General features: G+C 37.3%; 2 protein-coding genes across 4 annotated transcripts; both read left to right on the plus strand.

The window, feature by feature from the left end:
* The first annotated feature begins 3393 nt into the window (after positions 1-3393).
* On the plus strand, positions 3394-9454 carry LOC115428954 (receptor-transporting protein 4-like). Of its 2 annotated transcripts, XM_030148224.1 has the most exons (5): positions 3394-3452; positions 4507-4766; positions 6662-6792; positions 6977-7148; positions 8775-9454. In XM_030148224.1, exons 3-5 carry the CDS (start codon positions 6702-6704, stop codon positions 9175-9177), a joined length of 666 nt encoding a protein of 221 aa, XP_030004084.1. In that variant the 5' UTR covers positions 3394-3452; positions 4507-4766; positions 6662-6701; the 3' UTR covers positions 9178-9454. The 2 variants fall into 2 exon arrangements, with proteins under 2 accessions (XP_030004084.1, XP_030004085.1); XM_030148225.1 differs by lacking the exon at positions 3394-3452 and having other exon boundaries at positions 4053-4766; positions 6697-6792.
* A 5047-nt stretch (positions 9455-14501) lies between these two features.
* LOC115428955 (receptor-transporting protein 3-like) lies at positions 14502-19622 on the plus strand. Of its 2 annotated transcripts, none has more exons than XM_030148227.1 (3): positions 14502-14658; positions 15064-15235; positions 19104-19622. In XM_030148227.1, the coding sequence occupies exons 1-3, from the start codon at positions 14643-14645 to the stop codon at positions 19444-19446; spliced, it is 531 nt and encodes a 176-aa protein (XP_030004087.1). In that variant the 5' UTR covers positions 14502-14642; the 3' UTR covers positions 19447-19622. The 2 variants fall into 2 exon arrangements, with proteins under 2 accessions (XP_030004087.1, XP_030004086.1); XM_030148226.1 differs by lacking the exon at positions 14502-14658 and adding an exon at positions 14677-14782.
* The last annotated feature ends 1034 nt before the right edge of the window (positions 19623-20656 follow it).

Raw genomic sequence — 20656 nt, forward strand, 5'->3', positions numbered from 1 at the left:
TTTTATTTCATGCAGCTACTTGTTCATTATTTCAAGTTAGTTTAAAATGCAATATTTAGTGACATCTAATGGACAACTTAGATGTTGCAACCACCTAAACAGCTGCTTACCCTATGCCCAATGGCTAAGTTACAATGTCCACATCTCTATGCATTTTTAAATTGAGAAATTTGGACATCTCTTTTCATATAACACACTTAATTTGGTGCATTTTGATAAATGGGTTAAACACTGATACATTCCCTGATGTTTTTAGGGAGAATTTAGGCTTATGCGTTTAGATAAATGACAGTTATATCAGGGCAGGAGCAGGTTAATCTTGTTTTCACCAACAACACTTGAGCTTTAATTTTCCCAGAACATCATATATGGGCTGTGAGTAAAAAGTGTAAGTAAACCAGAGGGCAGATCATATGGAGGTATCAACATGCAACAATGATAGATGCCAGCCATAACAAAGAACAGGAAGAAGAAGCAACAGTTTTCCATGAAGAATGTTTTCACAAGTATTTTAAGACACGTATTTATTGTCTCTTAATTTATCCTGTTTGTGGCGACACCGCTTTATTGCACTAAATTGGGCAGTATTGTGGTTACCACTTAACAGCAAGATGGGACCAAGTTCAACTCTTTGTTAGACTGGAGCCTTTCTGTATTGAACTGCACTGCTTTAGACAAAAGACAGAAAGACAAAACAAAAACAGAGAAAAAAGTTAGACTGCAATGCACTTCCAATAATTTTTCATTCAGATTAATTGAGTTAGTTTTATAGCAAAGATCTAAACTAAACATTTTTGGGCTCCTGAATTAAACCTTTAATTCTTTATTTCAACCAGTTGTTTTCATCAGTTGACATATTTTTACGAAAAAAAGCTACACTAACCGGTGAAAAACTAATACTGATACAAACTCAGTCAACCCTATCTACAGTTGTCAGTTTCAAGGTGCAGACCCTTTTTGTGGTTTTATGATTGAAATTTGCCCATTTATGCTTGATCACATTGGCAGTTTGATAGCTTTAAGAAGCTTTTCCATGTTCAGACATGAACAGTTTCCTCTACAGCTCCTTTGTAACAGCCCTGGATTCTTCATCTTTGGTCATGAACAGCCACTTCTTCTGATTAAGAAGGCCTTTAATGTCTTGTTTGAAAAGCAGTGAACCTTTTTCGTTGGGACAATACTGTCCTCACAGAATTTTATGTAGTCTGTTATGCAATGAGTGAGGGCCTCAAGTCCTCTGTAAAAAGTTCCCAGCCTGTGACATGAAAACCCTCTTGCAATGCCTCCTCTTTCTCCTCTTTCTCCTTGGACCAAACCTTTCCAGTCCTTGTGCTGGCCGCTTTGCTGTTCCACTATCGGCCTGTAGGTGGCAACAAGTTGCATCCCTGAAGTCCCTCAAGGGGAGGGAGAGATGAATTCTATCCTTCCTTCCATTGACATACAGGAGCTCCAGGATTTTATCCCCTCTTGTTGCACAGTCCACATATGCGTGAAGTTGGACAGGCCAGAAAAGAGAGAGACATGACTGAAGTCCCTGCTGACCAGGATGAGACCACTGGGGTGCTGCGACTGAAGTCTTGTAATCACAGAGTGGATGAAGTCACTTGCACTGGCTGTAACAGCCGATGGAGATGATGGCGTGCAAAAACTCCCGCAGCAGAAATGGTTGGGTTTTGGGGTATGGCACGGCTGTACTATACAGCCGTGCCATACCCCAAAACCCAACCATTTCCATTTGAATATCTTCACCTTGACAAAATAATGGATTAAGTCATAATTTTCAAGTTTTTCAAAAAACTGAACCAAATATGAGTATATTTGGGTTTATTTTTCATGTTTACCCAACTGTGCCACTGAGGGTTTGAAATACTTCCAAACACCCAGTGTTTTCTCTAGGAAATCCACTCACTGCAAACATATAGTTGTATTAGCTTTGAAAACATGCAGTCATTCCTTTTAATGTTGCTACTACCTCTGTTTTCATTTAGTTTCAAAAGGCTTTATTTGTTTTAGGCTGTTATTAAATTTTCTATCCTTTTCTATGTGCCTGACCTTTTCTTTTAGTTCAACTCTTGTTTTATCAGACATGCTACAGAACGATCTAAATACCTGCTAAACCAAATTCATATATACATATAAATATAAATATAAATATATATATATATATATATATATATATATATATATATATATATATATATATATATATATATATACATATATATATATATATATTCTTCTCACCCACCTGGGCGGTGTTTCCTTCAGACTCGGGTCCTCTACCAGAGACCAGACGGCTTTACTGCCAAATATTATAAGACCTTTTCCAACTTTTATGACCTTTATTTAACTGATATGTAAAACAAAGCTTTTGCCCTAGGTCACGTCCCACATTTCCCTTTGAAGGCCACCGTCTCTCATCTCTTTAAAAGGATAAAGACCCTGTCTTTTGTGGCAGTTACAGGCCAATTTTGCTTTTGAATGTTGACTTAAAAATTCTTTCCAAAATTCTCACCTTATGGTTTCACACTGTTCTATCACCTATCATTGGCCTAGACCAGACTGGGTTTATGCCAGGCCAACAATCTTTTCACAACACTAGGTGCCTGTTTAACAAGATCACCTCACCCTGTTCTTTATCTCCAGAGGTTGTGGTCTCCGTTGATGAGGAGAAGACCTTCAACAGGGTAGTGGAGTTTTCTCTATGAAGTGTTGGCCAGATTTGGGCTGGGTAAGGCCTTTGTTGACTGGGTTAAGCTTCTATATTCTTCTCCAAAAGCCTCAGTGCGAACTAATCTCTTACTCATTCCCTTTATGCCGTGGTATGAGACAGGGTTGCTCTCCCACTTTTGTTTACCCTGGTCATAGAACCGCCTAGATCCCTCTGCAGCTCCCGTACTCCACTCCCACAAGCTAACAGCTGAGTGGTTAATGATTCATTGGTCACTCAGCCGTTTCCTATCAAACGGGCTTCACCGGCTAGCTAGGGTAGATTCCAGTGTCTGACATTCCACAGCCTTGCTACACACTGTTCAGACTGTGCTGTTATTGAAGGTATGTGCAAACATTCTGTCTTATTGCTAGACCGACTTGTTATAAGGTTGACTGTACTGGTGAGCAGGTGAAGCGTCATGAAGCACTGAGAGGTGATGTGACGTTCACGAACGAATCGAATCTTTTGAATGGCTCTTTGAAATGAACGATGGGAACCAAGTCTTTGTAAAGAGCCGTTCATTTTTTTTTTTTTTTTTTTTTAAGGAGGGAGTGTCAGATTGCCTGTCAATTTAGCGTCACTGGGGAGGCATTGGGCAGGAGGAGAACGTTTGAGCAGAAAAAAAAGGGTGCTCGAACACTGCGCATGTCTCATGGCAAGAAGTTAGCAAAAAAACAACAGTTTGAAGCTTGAGGTGAGCAAACTGGAGGAGGCGGAGCTGGAAGACTGGTTGAAACTGGTATGTATGTCATACATACAGCTTTTTATAATGTTCGAAAGATGTAAAACATTATTTATATTATTTATTTTTCTACAATCCCTTATCTTTATATACAGAGTAGAAGTGAGAGAACTCCTGATGTGGTATCATTTTGATATTTATATTAGAGATATCAGGTATTTTCCAATGTTACTTGAAGTATTTTATTTGCACTACAGTTTTTTAGGTATTTAAGTACTGTAATTGCAGTGATTAATCACTGTTGTGTTTTGTGAAATTTTTTTTTACACACATTTATTGTTCTTGTTTTGAGGATAATAAAATGTTATTTCCTAAGAAAATGTTTTATTTTCTTCTTCATTTTTAGGCTACAGACTAGTCCACATAATGTACCATGATGCTTTTTTTTTTGTCAAATTCCAGCATTTGCCTAATGTCACCTCTCATGTCATGTATTTAGCCCACACATTTTAACTAACTATTCTTTTTTACGGTAGGAAAATATTTACTGCTGCGCCATTTAAACACCTTTAAAATGTAATGTCAATCATCACATGTAGCTTATTTAGTCATTAAAACATTGGTGTTTCAAAATAATGCAAAAAACATAAAAGAGCCAGTCAGTCCTGACTGAACGACTCCCTTCAAAGAACAAAAAGTCCCATCAATAGCGCTGAGGCTTTCATAACAAATGCACCGAAAAAGATTCAAAGATTCAAGGCTTCAGTGACGGTGACATCTGGTGGACAACTGAAGCCATAGCAACCTGTCAAGCGTACGACTGAAGCACTGACACTGTTTCAATCCTATGTCAGTAATAAAAGTTCAGAAAAGACTGCGTGGTCATTCAAGTGTTTTGTTTATTCATACCAAATAATGATTACATCGTCATTACACATAAGTACAACCAAAATCTTTATTAAAAGGAAAAAAAATAATAATATGCAGTCATTCTTACCCATACTCTAAAACACATTCCACATTAACAAAGAATAAATCTAAATGATGTCTGTCACTCCTAACTCACTGGCTGTAACATAACTCCTCTTTTTGTCTTGTTCCTCCTTGTTAGAGCTTCAGAGAAGCTGTTCTCCGGGCAGATTGTTGGACCCTCTGTTGCACACCAAACCACACCACGTATCGTAGTGGTAAACTGCACCTCACCATTTTGACTGAATCACTGGTTTGTAGTGGCTGTGTGTGTGTGTGTGTGTGTGTGTGTGTGTGTGTGTGTGTGTGTGTGTGTGTGTGTGTGTGTGTGTGTGTGTGTGTCAGACTACAGGCACCGGACCCCTGAGCACGTGTGGTGGACTTCACCTGTACCCTGGACAGGTAACCTGCCCTTGACAACCCATCAATTGCCCTTGGTTGTATTAAGTGATACGGTTTGTGGCGGCAGCCACTACTCACCTGGTTTATCCCTGTTGGCACAGATTGTGCTTTTTATTGTGACAGTTTGGCCAATTTTAAATTGAATTGTTTTCTAAATAAAATATTGTTATCTTTTCTACTGAACGTCTCTGACCATTTCATTACCTACATACGTCGAACCTGTTTGGCTTAAGTATGTAACAGTGAAGTGAGACAAATATATCTTGGTGTGAAAGACTCCAAGTGGTGTTGTCAAGCATCCAATAGCCGCATTGTGGCACCAAAATCCGCTCTAGGTCACATTCAGACTAAATTTTTCTTCGACAATTTGGATAAGAAAATTTCAACATTCTCATGGATTGTATGGCAGACCAGCAAGAATTTGCAAATCAATTCTGCAGTCCCCTAAAGACAGAGGTGGTTTCACCCTACCTGATTTAAGGCATTATTATTGGGCAGCCAATGTGCAAAAGCTTCTGTTTTGGATGTGTGAAGATCAAGAATCCTTGCCTGTGTGGGTACTTCCATTTTTATTGCGCTCAGTTTTGTGTGCACAACTTCCTCTACCTGTGTTGAGCATGGCAGGCTGTCCTATTGTGGCCAACCTCCTGACACCAGGGAAAGTACAAATTTTGGCTTTTTAAAAATTAAATAATTTCCCATATTGGAAACATCATGATGCAGCAGTTTTTTCAGATGCATTTTAAAAAAAAGTTTACTCAAAATTTTACTTAAAACTTCCTGTTATTGTCTTCCGCTCACGTTTGACTTCATCACTTCTGTTTCTATGATTTAATTGTTTTTACACATGCACAGACTTAAACGAATAAAATAAATCAGATTAACTTGTATACATGCAGGAAAACATCAACATCAGAGTATTGGGGAGAAATCCAGGTGTGTTAATCTGATTTCTAATAATGAGCCTGTTCACATGCACACCAATACTCCGATCATTATCCAATTTCTGGAGTTATCAGGTTATTCAACTGACCATGTCAACAGTATAATCTGATATGCTTTATCAAATAACAGTAATAATCTGATGAGAAATCAGATTAACGTACCTGGATTTCTCATCAATACTCCGGTGTCTTCCTGCATGCATACAGGTTAATCTGATTTATTTTGTTCTTTTACATCTGTGTACACACAATCAAATCGTGGAGAATGGAAGTTCTAATGTGAGCGAAAGACAACAGGAAGTTTAAATGTACCATCACTACGTACGTATGTAGTCTGAAAGAAATCCAATAATGGACTCGAGTGTCTAAACGAGGGGTTTCGAATTATTGCATTTCTTAAGCGCATGTGTTAGATCTGATTTTTACAATTATCCGATTACTCCCAGTTATCAAACTTTTATGGTCATTTAAACAGGCTCAATGAGATTACTGCTGTTACCTGATAAAACAAATCAGTTTATACTATTTACATGATTGCTTGAATAATCTGATAACTCCAGAAATTGAATAATGATTGGAGTCTTCAGACTGATCTCAATAAATGGTATTGTATGTCACAGCAGTTCTTATGGCATTTGGCGTGCTATACCTACACATTTTTGACCTTCCGTGTGTTATTCAATGCCATTTGATCACATGTCAGTTTACACCAAGATCTCCGGTTCACATAGTCCTAACCCCTAACCGTAACCCCAACCCTGATCCTCAGTGCGTGGTATTTGACGCATCAATTCAGGTTGGACAGGGGGCTAATAACGGCATGAACATACATGCAGAAAGCTTATAATGTGTACGGATAACATGACAATTAAATTACGTGAGTCATGATATCATGTTGGAGTATTGGTGTGCATGTAAACAGGCTAATTGACTGAGAGGCTGGTTTTTCAGGTCCCACAAGAAAATATCTTACTTGTGATCATCAGGCACCATGGGGAAGACATTACGGAGGTGCACCAGCAAAGAAAAAAAAGCTTACAAATCAAGAAGCAAGGGGAAAAACTCACAGAAATCTGGAGCAGGTAATACAAAACATGCTAACAAGACACAGAGGGCTTATGGTAATTTTTATGCCTTTGTTGCAACAAAATTTCCTGTACCATCTAAGCCGTAGTGTCCTATGATGTGTTCGTGTTTATAGTGTTTTGATACTTAAACCTACAGTTTTCACTTTAGCTCATCTTCATCTTGTCTTCCTTTGTGCAGAATGGCTTCCTTCTTTGTGGCAGGACACCTTTGAGAAATTACTCCTCAGAGACAAAGAGCTGGACTATGGAGACCACTGGACTATTGACTTTAGCTACATCCAGACAAATACTCTCAGCCTAGAGGAGAGAAGGGGTGGCTGGAAGGTTTCCTGTCACTGCACCAATGGAAAGTATGTGTCACTTAGTAAGTTCAACATGTAGCTCATAGATCCATTTGTTAAAACCATTTAAACAACAATGATAATGGCACACTGATTATTTGGATTTACTACTCGGTTAATATTTGTTTGCCATATTAAAGGATCATTATAGATCTTCGGGGGGAAAAATGAAAATAAAAAATTGCTTGAAAATGCCAAAAAGGTTTTTGTTGCTTGCACGTATCAGGCCAAAATAATATTTTTGTACTTCCTCATTCTGTTTCCTCTGTCCAAGTTTTATTTAGTGGTTATTTATGGTGGTTCAGCTCTACCAGATGTTTATTGTGATCAGTATTTACTTTTACTGCATACTGTATTATTTGGGGATAAAATGTGAGGTGGTGAAGCTAAATTATGATGTAACAATATGTTTTCCTGCATATACAGTATGTTTCTCTGACTCACTTCTCTTATCACCTGCTACACTCAAACACGCCCACAAGAATTTCACAATTTTGATTAGAGCTCCATTAGACATTGCTCTTATTGTGTTTTCTTAGACATGACTCCCTGCTCAGTGTTGCTATCTCATGTCAGATGCTCAGTCATATGATAAAATGTCATTAAGATCAGATTTGTCGGTTACATAAGTTCAATGACATCCTCCCAATGTGGGTCGAGGTCACATGTGCTTTTGAATTCTGGTAAAAACCTGAACAAACCTGTACTTAATGCAATAATAATTAATTAATCAATACTTCTATTAGGGAATTAGCCTTCATAATACACATAGATAATACTGACAGAAAAAAAAAAAAAAAAAAAGCTTTTTGTCTGGAAAACAAACATCTGTTCGAAATCAGGTTTACTGATTCCAAATTGGAAATCTTTATGCCAGGATTTTGACTTTTGTGAACATGTAAAACATATGAATTTTCAATCTTACACCAACATCTTTTACGGTATATTACAATCAGAGGATAGTGTGGCTAAAGTGGCAAATTTACCCTTAGATATGAACATCAGAGCCAGTGTGTAATAAATGTAGGTATCTGAGCCCATCAGCTTTGTTCAGAAAAGTTTCAGACACTGTGTCTTGCACTTGTGGTTTGTGACCATTTTCTGCTTTGGGATCAAGCTCCTTCATATCTAGGTTCCATCTCAGAAATATCTGGAGGAAATTCTTCATCATGCTCATCACTGTCACCCAAACTGAGTGGAAAAATCAAAGTGAAAGTGGAGAAAATATATTTTGAGTGATGTTCTGCAGCCTCATCTGTTCACAGGCTTTCAGCATGTCCTCAACTAGTCAATCAGAATTTGGGGCATTATTGTGGACCAAAAAATGTTGCACAAATGAATTGCAGCTTTCTCTTTATGGTTTTGAGAGACGCATGAATTTTGATCACTTAGAATTTACAGAACTAAAACAGTGTAGTTAAATGCTGCTAATGGATTTATGACTTGTGCATTCCTTCTGCCATGATTCTGATTTCAGATTTGGAATGTGCGTATCTGATATAAGTAAAATCAGGTATTTTTCTCCCAGTAGGACAATTATTATTCGGCGTAATCCCTCCAATTTGTAGTGTCCTAACTGTACAGGCTGTTGGTGAAGCTCCTCATCCCTGACTCTCAAGTCTTTATTTCTTCTAGATTTCAGTGTGCATCCTGCCAGCGGATGTGGCCTTCTGCACGTGTGCAGGTGTTGTTTCGTTACCGCCTCTGGACTGGCCAAGGCTGGGGAACAGTGATCATGCGGCCCTTTGGACAGTCCTGCCATTATTGCAGAAATGATGTGTTTGAGTTTTGTGGTTTTTTGAAGCGAGATGTCAAACAGACCTTGCGTAGGCTGTTTGCCAAAATTAGGAAGAACTGCTATGGAGAGGAAGATGGTGAAGTTTCTTATAGCTTGCCTGTGTGTGCTCCAAAAGCAAAAGCCAAACCGCATGAGTCGAGCCTGTGTGAGGCCTGTGATATGGGCATCTGCTCACAGCAGGATCGTTCACGGACATTTTGGGGCACAGCTGCTCAAAATGTAAACAAGGAAAAAATATAGTTTGTAGAATGCTTTGCAAATGCTGAAAAAGACATCCCCACAGCAATAATAAAACTATCCTGAGTAATACAGAGACTGTAGCTGGTCAAAGATGGACTCTTTCTTCTGGTGTGAGAGCTAAAGCTGATTTTAAGAGTCTTTCTGAAAACATCTCAAAATGTTTGTATGCATTATAACTGAAGAAATTCAGATTTATGTTCATGTAACCCAATTGCTTATTAAGCCAAATAAATAGTTTTAAAAGCTTAGATGTACGGAAGTAGCAACATCATGGTCTTTGTTTTACTTTATTTTATTCATTTATTTATTTATTTTACATCATATGGGCCCAGTGAAACCAAGCTGAGCTAGTTTGGATCTCATGGGGTAAGGCAAGGCAAGGCAAGGCACATTTATTTGTTCAGCACAATTCATACACAGGGTAATTCACAGCGCTTTACGAAAATGGAAGAGAGACACGTTGAAAACACACAATTGCAATTACATTATAATGAATAAACATAAATAATAATCAATTAAAATAAAGTATAAGAGAAGAGTGCTGATAGAGCCCTTTCAGTTGTTATATGCACAGTTGAACAGAGCCTGGACTTAAAGGTGCCATATGTAGGATTGTGGCCAAAACTGGTACTGGAATCGCATTCAAAATACTGTAGAGTGTGGTATCCTCTCCTCCTTCCCCCAGACTAGAGGTTGCCAGATCCAGCATGAGTGTCTACTACTAGCGTTTCCACCAATCCTTGCCACCACACCATAAATTTAATTCAAAAAAATTATCACCAGACTAATTATACGTAAGTCTAATATATAATAGTCCAGGACAAACGTCCTGCCCACTCAAATGAAAGTTTGCAAAGATTCAGGAGATAGGGAAAAGGTAAATGAGCTTTAAGCCATCTCCTACCTGGTGGTGAGACTAAGGGAGAGCCGGCATCAGTCTTCAAATTCTTCTCCGCTTTCAGTCATCTCCATGTTTCAAAAGCATCTCCTATACATATCCTTGTTTTGTTTCTCACTTTGTCACAACATATTTGGGAATAATAAGAGGCTTTTTAGGTTTATTAACGTTAGACATTTATGACCAGAAATGTTCCAGCTGCAGCTCAGTGGGAACTGGCAACCTGGACGCTTAAAGGCAACTGACTCTGTGATTGGAAGACAGGTGATGGGTGGAGCATCAGACCAAAACACACAATGACAACATAAACATCATTTCGGGGCTGGCACTCAGCTTTTCAAATGCAAATATTCTGGCTGGACTACTACTGTCAGTAATATCAGTATTTGAAATGAATATGATTCCTTAATGTCTGGTGACAGTCAAGGCCATTTTATAATTACTTAGAACATAATTCCCACATACTGCACCTTTAAACATTGTCAAATTAGTGGCCTGTCTCACGTCAGCAGGAAGATTGTTCCAGAGTTTAGCTGTATGGAACCGAAACGCAGCTTCACCATGTTTAGTCCTGACTGTGGGCACCAGCAAAGGACCTGTCACTGAGGTTCTCAGGGTCCAAGATGGTTCATATGGGTGCATATTTTAAAGTCTATTGTCTGACCGCACGGAAGCCATTTATATGGGCCAAAGACAATGACTTCAGTCTTGTCTAAGTTTAGTTGGAGAAAGTTGTTTTGCATCCACACAGTGATGTGTTCGAGGCAGTGACAGAGTGAGTCCATGAGCCCATGTTCATCTGCCGTCAGCAAGATGTAAATCTGAGTATCATCTGCATAGCTGTGGTAGGACATGTTATTACTGCGTATCAACTGGCCGAGGGGCAACATGTAAAGACTGAACAAGAGGGGTCCCAGGATGGACCCCTAGGGGACCCCACAAGTCACTGCCATTTGATCTGAAACACAGTTTCCGATTTGAACAAAACTTCCAGTCCTCATTCATTCATTCAGTCAGTCATTCATTCATTGTTTATTTCAAGCATTTATAGAATACAAACAAGTTCACACACACAAAAAAAAGAAAAAAATCATTCATTTATGCTCGAAAAGGAGTGGGAAGAAGAAAAACGTATTTAATCCCACCCCCAGGCCTCCAGATAGGACTTGAACCATTTCAAGGCAGGACCAGAGATGCCTACCCAGTCCTCTAACCTCCGTAACATCTTTTATGGTAATGACCTAATGAACAGTGCCAAAGGGAAGTGTGATGTACCTACAGTCAGACATGGTAGTGGTGTAATCATGGTTTGAGGTTGCATGATGCTAGGACTGACTCACATTATGGATTCCACTATACAGTATACTGTAACATTTTGAAGGAGAAGATGGTTCATCCCTGTGAAAGATTGGACAAAGAGTGGAATTTCAGTTGGAAATGACCCATTGCTTCACTCCAAGCAGTATGTCACCTCATCTGAACTAAATCCAGTGCTTGTGAGGCCTGACATACAAGGTAGAAGAATGTTAGATATCTGGCTAAAGAAAGAAAGAAGACAAAGAACATCCCAGCAAAAACCTGAGCTACTATGAGTGACTTCTATAAAGGTGTGTCATGTAGAACAAGGTCTAAAACTCAAATTAGCCAGAGACCACTGTTAGTCCTTACACAGTGACTGAGGGTCGGATCAACTTTATTCATTTTCTGAACTGTTTTTATCCTCACTAGTGTCGCTGGAACCCATCCCAGCCACTTATGGGTGAAGGCGGGGTATACTCTGGACATGTCACCAGTTTATCACAGGGCTGACATATATAGACAAACAGTCAGTCTCATATTCACACCTATGGGCTATTTAGATATACTGATTAACCTATCAGTGCATGTTTTTGGATGGTGGGAGGAAGCCAGGATACCCAGACAGAACCCACGCAGACACAGGGAGAACATGCAAACTCCACACAGAAAGGTCCCACCCCCATTGACTGGTGTTGGAATCGAACCCAGGACCTTCTTTCTGTCTGGCATGAGTGCTATCCACTGCACCACCATGTTGCCCCAAATCAACTTTTAAAAAAGTTTTTTTAAAAAATTCTAAGATTACTGCACCAAGTATATTTTTTTTTATTTCCAGTGTTCATATTTTTGTGATATTTAACCTACACATTCAAACAGCAGCTGTTAAACATTTTATACATTTGTTCTTAATTTGTAGTGTATCATTTGTCCATGCATATTAAGAGAATTCAACTTTTATATTTATTTTGTACTGAACATGATTTAAACTACAAGTCCAGATCTTTTGCTTTTTGCGAGCAAAAGAACTTAAGTCTTATGTAAACAAAAATAGTGCTTTGTAAACATTTTATATTGTATTTGTTTTTAGCTGTAAGTGCAAATTTCTGTAGCGACTTAATTTTATCTGAATAGCTTTAAACGACAGTTTACATTATAATTTATAAGATCAGAAAGTAAACAAGTTTGTAAACACTTCTTATGCATTTGCTTTTAACTCCCAGTACAAATCTTCTGTCTTTGCTTAAACTAAAAACATTTAATTACATATTTCACTACAAAGTTTAGTTGACTTTTGCTCTTTTTCATGACTTTTTTAGCTCCACTTTCTCCACAATGTTACAGTTTTTCATCAGTCCCTTTGATACATTTCTCAGATCAGAATTGAATTTCTCAAAACTACTTGTTGACTCTTCACATCATTGTGTCACGTGTGCACTTCAAAAAAGCAGTTTCTCATTTCTTTGATCAAGTTGCAAATGCTTGGGTACATCCATGCAAATGATTATGTACAATTCTCTGCCGTTTCCTACATTATCATTTGCTTATGTCATGTTGATCAAATGTATTTTAATGGGTCTCTGTTGAATAGTCTCACCCTCCATAACATTTAGGCATTAGTTCATCGCATAAGTCTTTACATGAAAAATGGTTGAACAAATTGTCATAAAATGTCAAGCATATTTTTATACATTTCCATTAGAGTTTTTTTTTTTTTTTTTACTAAATCTGTCCTGAATTGGTAAATTACTCCAAGGTGAATCTTGACTTTCTCTAATGAAGAAAAAATATTTGTTATGATGTGGATGAGAGGTTGTGGCCCAACAGACAGGAATGTCAGGAAGTGTAAGAACACTGCACTGTAATTCCCATAGCACTGCATGGATAGTTTTCCCTAAGGGGACTGTCCTATGTTCACATTTGTACCTGTGTTTTGTTTTGTTTTTCTTTGTGTTATGCAGTGCTGTCTTTTCCTTTTTGTATTGCAATGACATGGTGTGTCAACAAATTACAGTACAAACAGTAAGAGCGGAAATGTGAATCTTGTACAGTCTCTTGCAATCAATCTCCCACATACACTAAGATGTAACTTACAATTTACCATAACTGTCATCAAAACTTTAGCCATATTTTACATCAGAACATCCCTCCAGAGTACACTGTTATATCAACAACATGACTAAGTAATTAGACTGTCTTATACATACACAGTGACATAAGGACTTGTCATTCTGATGGCACTGACATGTCCATCAATGCTAATAGTTGTAAAACTTCTTCCAACATTTAACAAAAATTGTTTCCTTGATGATACTGTTTGTAAAATTTTCTGTATTCCAGCCCTCATGGTTTGGAATATGTCATTAAGGTTCAGTTCATTTGGAGATACAGAAACAGGATGGAAAACTGTAGTCTGAGAAGTAACTTGGAAATGTACAATGTCTGACTCTAAGAAGTAGAGTAACAGTGGAACTATAAAGTTATATGCAATACAAATATGTGTGATATGTGGTTACAGTGCATCTGAAAACTGACTTGCATATTACTGCGTCCCCAAAATAATTTCATCAGCCGACACTGCCTTTAACATTCCCAGTGTGGGTTTTTTTTTTTTTTTTTTTTCCTTCTCAGTTTCTAAAAAATGAGAGAAAGAGAGAGCACAAAAGAGAAAGTATTTTCCACATTGTTTTGCACTTTCAGTCAGGGTTGGGTCAGAGGAGCGAGCGGACAGAGACTATGCATGATGAAGTCCATTGGATGATATGATATTTGTGAAATACTGCCCCCTGCTGGACTAATCCTGAAGGGTGTCACTAGTTGAAGTCAGAATTGCATCACACTTTTGAGAATTTTTAGCGTAAATGGAACAAAAAGTTGCACACTTTCTTTTTCTTCTTCTTATTCTCTAAAGTAAAATAAACCCATACTCTTGATAGAAAAGTTCAACATCTACATCTTTTGCTGCGCATAAGTATTGCAGCTAAATGAGGGTCATAAAAAACAAATAAAATAGAAAATGTCGGATAAAATTCCCTTCTTGTATTTATTACAGTGGTCACTATTGTGAAACTGAGTCAGGTTTCGTTTACATGGTTTTCTGACTCGACAGGATGGAAACAGAAAGCATGATGTTAAGTTTCGTTTCCAGACTCTCAGCTGGAGGCGGACAACAAACATCTCGTGACAGGCTGTTAGAAATAGATTCTGGATTCGCACTCCAACTTACATCGTCCACCAGAAGGTTTTATAATTCGTTTAGAGCACCAGCATCATGGGGAGATCGACAGGTAACACATTATTTGTGTTATGAACTGCATCAGGTTTGTTTTGACATGATGCAGTGGTGCAGCTTTATGGACATTTTACCACAACAATATTTCCTGCGTCATGAAGGCTGTGTCTGTTTTTACGGTGTGTTAATTCTAACTATTAGACCTAATGGAAGGAAAACAGTTGTGGCTGTGAGTTGAAATGAAACAAGTGGACATTGTTCGATTTTGGGCTGAAATCATACTTTTCTAAGTTTTAATTTGGAGTTTTGGGAGTTTTTTTTATTTTTATATTTTAGTTTTGATACACACAATTTATTTTACAGACATTGATTTTTTGCTACAAAATAGACTAAGTGAAATGAACCTCATGTGTCATTTACAGTCAGCATTTGTGTCTCCATTTTTCCTCTCCTTGTGCAGAATGGCTTCCTTCTTTGTGGCTGGACACTTTTGATGACCTGCTGTATGATGAACTTGAGTATGACCATGGAGACCAGTGGACTCTCAACTTCAGCTACAGTCAGACAGACACTGTCACCAAAGAGGAGAGGAAGAGAGGCTGGAAGGTTTACTGCCATCGTGCCTATGGAAAGTAAGTGTCACTTCATATATACTCAAGATGTTCAGATAAATATACATTTTAACTCACTGCATTTGCTGTATCACTGAAGCCTGTGCTTGAATATGTTTATATGTCCATATGTCATACTGAAGGATCAATAATGATCCTGGAAAACTTCAAATTCTTTGTGTGAAATCACTTACTTACAGAAGAAGTTCCAGATGAATTTAAAGCCCCAGTTTTACTCTACTATTTCTTATCCAACCAGTTTTTTGGAACTGAGTCCTGGATTTGAGTATTACTTATGGTATCTTGACTGGATCGACTGGAGTTTTGTAGTATTTGCTTATTTTAGTAACAACAACAACTAAACCTACCAATATATGGAAATAATTGGTGTAAAATCCAGTTTGTCATCTTTTCATGGTCATCAGATGTGACCCATTTGGACGTTGTGTTTTTCCGTAGTGAACATGGAAACACTGTCTTCTTCTACAACACTGATTCACCAGTAAAACCCATGGAGTTTTATCAATGACAGTGGATGGAGACACTTGTTTTTACATTCAGTGATTGATATTTGTTGTAGAAATTTTTCTCTGCTGCTGGTGAATAATGAAATAGAGACCTCTGCCAGCCAACAAGGTTTTTATTTATTTACAAAAAAAGGTCAGTATGCACATGTGTGGTGATTGTGAAGAAAGACCCTGAGCTTCTGGCAAAATCTACCTTTATAGGGTGGATAGCGTCTCTTGGGTGACACCTACAGGGGTCTTCAAAAGGGCCATTTTGGTTCAGTGATGGGCCCGGGTTTCACACCTTGTCAGGAACATGCAGTCACCTTTTGTTGCTTCACATGTACATATTGTATGCAATAAGACACTTAGGTAGGTTTTCATTGAAAAGCAATACTGTTTGAGAGGGAGATAAGACAAAGAAGCTAAAATTCCATTATATATCTTTGCTAAAAAAGTAACTGTTTCTTCAGTTTCTCTGTTTCTGATATAATAACCCTCAATTTTAATCTGAGCCTTTATGAACACCTACATGATTAGTAAATTAAATATAGGAGAAGACCTGATTTTCATTGAAAAAATGCAAAATGCACAGGATAGTATTCAAAGAAAGGTTAAATAGAGAGAAAAAATTTTTTGAATGGCCACAAAAGCAGTATTGGGTCTTTATGGGTTAAAAGCAAACAATCAGGTTGTAAAAAATATATAATTCTCCTTGTGTTAAATGTTTTTCAAGGTTTTTATTACCACTTCCATAATTGTCTGCTTTTCTGAATTGTTTGTTTTTTACCTGGTTTTATAACTAGGTCTCGGTTTTTGTCCCATAAAGGTTACACACACTAAAGTCCCTGAAATGTTAAGTGAAGAAAAGGGAGTGACAAGTACTGTCAGTTTCATTTACAGTGTTGTGCTTCTTTTTGTGTCTGCACCTGACAGAGACATTTGTCTCTGTGCCCTCGGAAGTGTCAAGAAATACGGAACTAAAAACTCTGGAGATCTGTGCAATGTGACTGTGCCTTGAGATAAACATATGCTATGATCTGCACTATTTAAATAAAAGTGAATTGAATTGGAACTTTGTTGAAAACACATGTAACTTATTAGACTCTATAAAAAGCATTTGAAACTGGAAGAATCTGATGCTAAAAGAGTTTATTGAACACAGGCTAACTGTATCAGACTCATAAGAGTACATGTGCTGGGTCTGATTTGAACCTTTGGCCTCTCTATCCCTCTTTTATGATCCATTTTGGCATAACTTGTTTTCCTCATATTACAATGCTCTACCTAGAAGATTAATACCTTATCAGTTGTTTTTGCTGTTGATTTTGCATTTTGGCCAGCATCATCTTGTACATCAGCGTTTCTTTTGGTAGATAAAACCTGAGAACAATGACTTGTACTCTTCTTACTACCCAGACCTGGTCATCCTACAGCGACGCTCTATGCTTTCCCAGGCTACATAGTATATCCTACCCTAAAACATGAAATATGATCTCACATATTTATTTTTCAGGCTATAAATTTTGATACATTTATGGAGTTAACATATAGGATAAGATATCACTTATTGTCCCAGCAGCAAAAATTCCCCTCAGCAATAGTCCCCCATGACAAATGCATTGGCAAAGAACACAAAGAATACAACACGGTAACCAGACAGCAAAGACAGAAAAACACATATAAACAACAATGCCTTTTAAGTTTCAAAACACCTAGTCTTTTTTTGAGAGACACATGCATGTTCCTATTGTGTATATATATAACACAGATGATAAGTTAACAGTACAGACATTTATTTTGACTAAACACGTAGATGTACATACTTATAATGATTCAAAAAGCTTAATATTCATCAGACTGTCACCTGAGGTAATAATAGTAGATTTTAGATCAAATATAATTGGTTATATCGCATTCCACGTCAGAAGTTTCTGTTCACATCAAGTGTGGAGAACATGCTAATTCATCATATACTGTAGCTGTGGGTTAAATATTCTATAGACCATGACTGGATGCACTGGTGCATGAAAAACAATGAAAAACAGTCTGAAGGTTCAACACTGATACAGATCAGTATCAGTATGAGATTTATGCATCTTGTTTAGTGTTTGTAGTTTTCAAAATGGCAAGAAATAACTAATTGCTAATGAAAATGCCAGTCTGTTCAGAGGAGTGAGCTGTAGCAAAGAAATTGATAGTTTACTACCTTCTGCAGAGAAAAATGGGCACTAACCATAACAAGGCCATGAAAAGAAGTGGAATGCCAAAATACACCACTCCGCAAGAAGACTTAGAATTCACAGGTGAGACTTAACTAGTCCTCAGCTTACAGAACCAGTGTCAACATCACAACATGCATAAACATCAGCAGAATTTCCTACAAGAAACTACTCATGAAGGCTAAAAATAAAGCGAAACACGTAAGATTTGGACTTGAATATGTGGCTGCAACTGAACCCCTTTCATTCTGTTTGATGCATCGCTGTCCTCAATCATAAATCATCATCTAAAGGTTATTTTTTATGTTATATGTTTTGCAAAGTTGTGAACAGAACCTTGTGAATTCAAGCATGACATTGACAACTGTATTCCATCCAAAACCTATTATTCTTACCTAAAGTGATGTTCTGATGAATATTAAGGTTTTTGTTCCAACATCGATATATTTATATATATATTTGGTCAAAATGAATCTTCCTACAATTAAATTATCTGGTTTGTTGCATAGAAAGAATAGGAGCATACATGTGTACATAAGATTAGATGTTTCTAAGCTTTACATGCTGCATAATAATGACCTAAAATAATTCTAAGTTGAAATATGAATTTGTAGTAGCTGGATTATTTGACTCACCAGTTAGTACATGTTTTATTATCTGCTATACCCCCTTTTCATTTTTGTTACAATTTCAGATGCTGAGTCATATGATGACGTGAACTTAAAAAGGTTAATGTCAATTTTTTGCACATTTTTTGGTGGATCAACATTGTTTTCTTTGTCAAACGCCACGAAAGGGAAATGAAAACTGAAAATGTGATCAAAGTTAAGACTTAAATCTTCAGTGACTGTGACTAATCATTCTTTGTCAATGTCACAAAAACATGAAAATCAATTCAGTGGGCCTCAACTTTTTTTGAACACATTGATTGTGTGACATAAAGTCAGTTATATACAGAAGTAAAACAGTATCCTCATACTAATAGAGTCAAACTGACATTTTTACTGTATCAAATACTGTCAGGGAAATCACTGGAAATCTGAACCTCCTGAGAATTCTAAAAACCTTCAGGTTACAGACTCCTGGTAACCCCTCAGATTATAACATCTCTTGGTGAAGTTCTTCATCCCTAACATTCCTCCAATGTCTTTATTCTTCCAGTTTCCAGTGTGCATCCTGCTACAAGATCTGGCCTTCTGCACGTGTGGTGGTGTTGTTTCGTTACCGGCTGCGGAGCGACCAAGGCCGAGGGACGGTGATCATGCGGCCTTTTGGACAGTCCTGTCGTAGCTGCAACAATGATGTGTTTGAGCTTTGTGGTTTTTCCAAGAAAGAGGTGGAGCATGCCTTGCTCCGGCTGTTTTCCAAAATTCGCAAGAATTGCTATGATGAAGAAGAGGAGGATGATGACTCATCTGCGTGTTCTACCAGAGTGTGGACCAAACCACATGAGAAGAGCCTGTGTGAGGCCTGCATTCAGGGCATCTGCAGTCAGGATGAATAGAAATGTGAATGTTAGGGGTCTAATGTTTATTTTTCTGGAACACAATAAGTTTAATTATCAGGACCAATAATTAATTTCTTACTGATAATATATCCTTTATATCTTTTTTGTATAGCACTTCATGCATCATATGCAGCTTTGTTTACTGTTAATTAAAGGCTCAAAAATATATCTTCATGTTTTTGTATTTCTTTCTTAATGGTGGTCGTAAGCATCACTGAAAGATCCACCAATGGCTTTTCTGGTAAAGAAAATATTAACCAATTCAATCTGATTCTTCAACTCATAAAATTCTTGTTGGAACCATACTTGTGCAGACTTGAGCACACATCACAGATTATAATGTAATTATGATATGAAGCCATCATTGGCTCTAATAACCAAAATAAAATAAACAAATTAATGTGTACAGATATGGGCTCAATTATGTGTAAGAAATTTATGAAAAAATGAAAAGTAGAACATTATAGGCCTTAATTGGTCCAGTTCATTATTAGCTGTATTTTACTGCCCCCTACTGGACTAAACTACTGTTGTATTACAACTCAGTTTAAGTTGAACTGATGGCAATGCTGTAGCTTTATTAAAATCAAAATACAGCAGTTTTTATCCACACCACACAGGAATATGACTAAAGAAATAAAGGGTTCTAGGATAACATTGCGTACTATGTGAAGCTTCTAGTGTTGCTACTAATTTAAATCAGTTTTGTGTTATAGTACCATTAAGTTTTATTTTCCAGACGTAGTCAGTGGCATTCAATAAAGGCTTTTTGCATCTCCCGCTATTTTTTTCACATGGAGAAATTTATAGGTAATACACACACCTTTTGTGCAATACATTATAGTGATATTTTATGTAATTTGTAGAGAATTTGGTGTGAAACATCTACTTTTTCATAAAGGCATCAAGTGGTCATTTCAGTCATTTTTCCTTTTCCAATTAAGAATCATGTTTTTTGTTTTGAAACAAACATTATACCACACATAAGGTATTGTATATTCTTATAGTTGGAGGTTCAACAATAACAATGTACAAAGAACTGCTGCTGTAAATAGTTAATGCAGAATTCAGTGAGATTGTCAGAGTGAAATTAACATCTGAGAGCCTTTGTCAAATTTTAAAAGCTTAACAATCTTGTTTGTTAACCCTGACTTTAAAGAGTAGAACTACAGTAGTATTCAAAAGTCACCATTAGATTGGTTGTTGT

This window comes from Sphaeramia orbicularis, chromosome 11 (assembly GCF_902148855.1).
Source record: "Sphaeramia orbicularis chromosome 11, fSphaOr1.1, whole genome shotgun sequence".
Classification (NCBI taxonomy): domain Eukaryota; kingdom Metazoa; phylum Chordata; class Actinopteri; order Kurtiformes; family Apogonidae; genus Sphaeramia; species Sphaeramia orbicularis.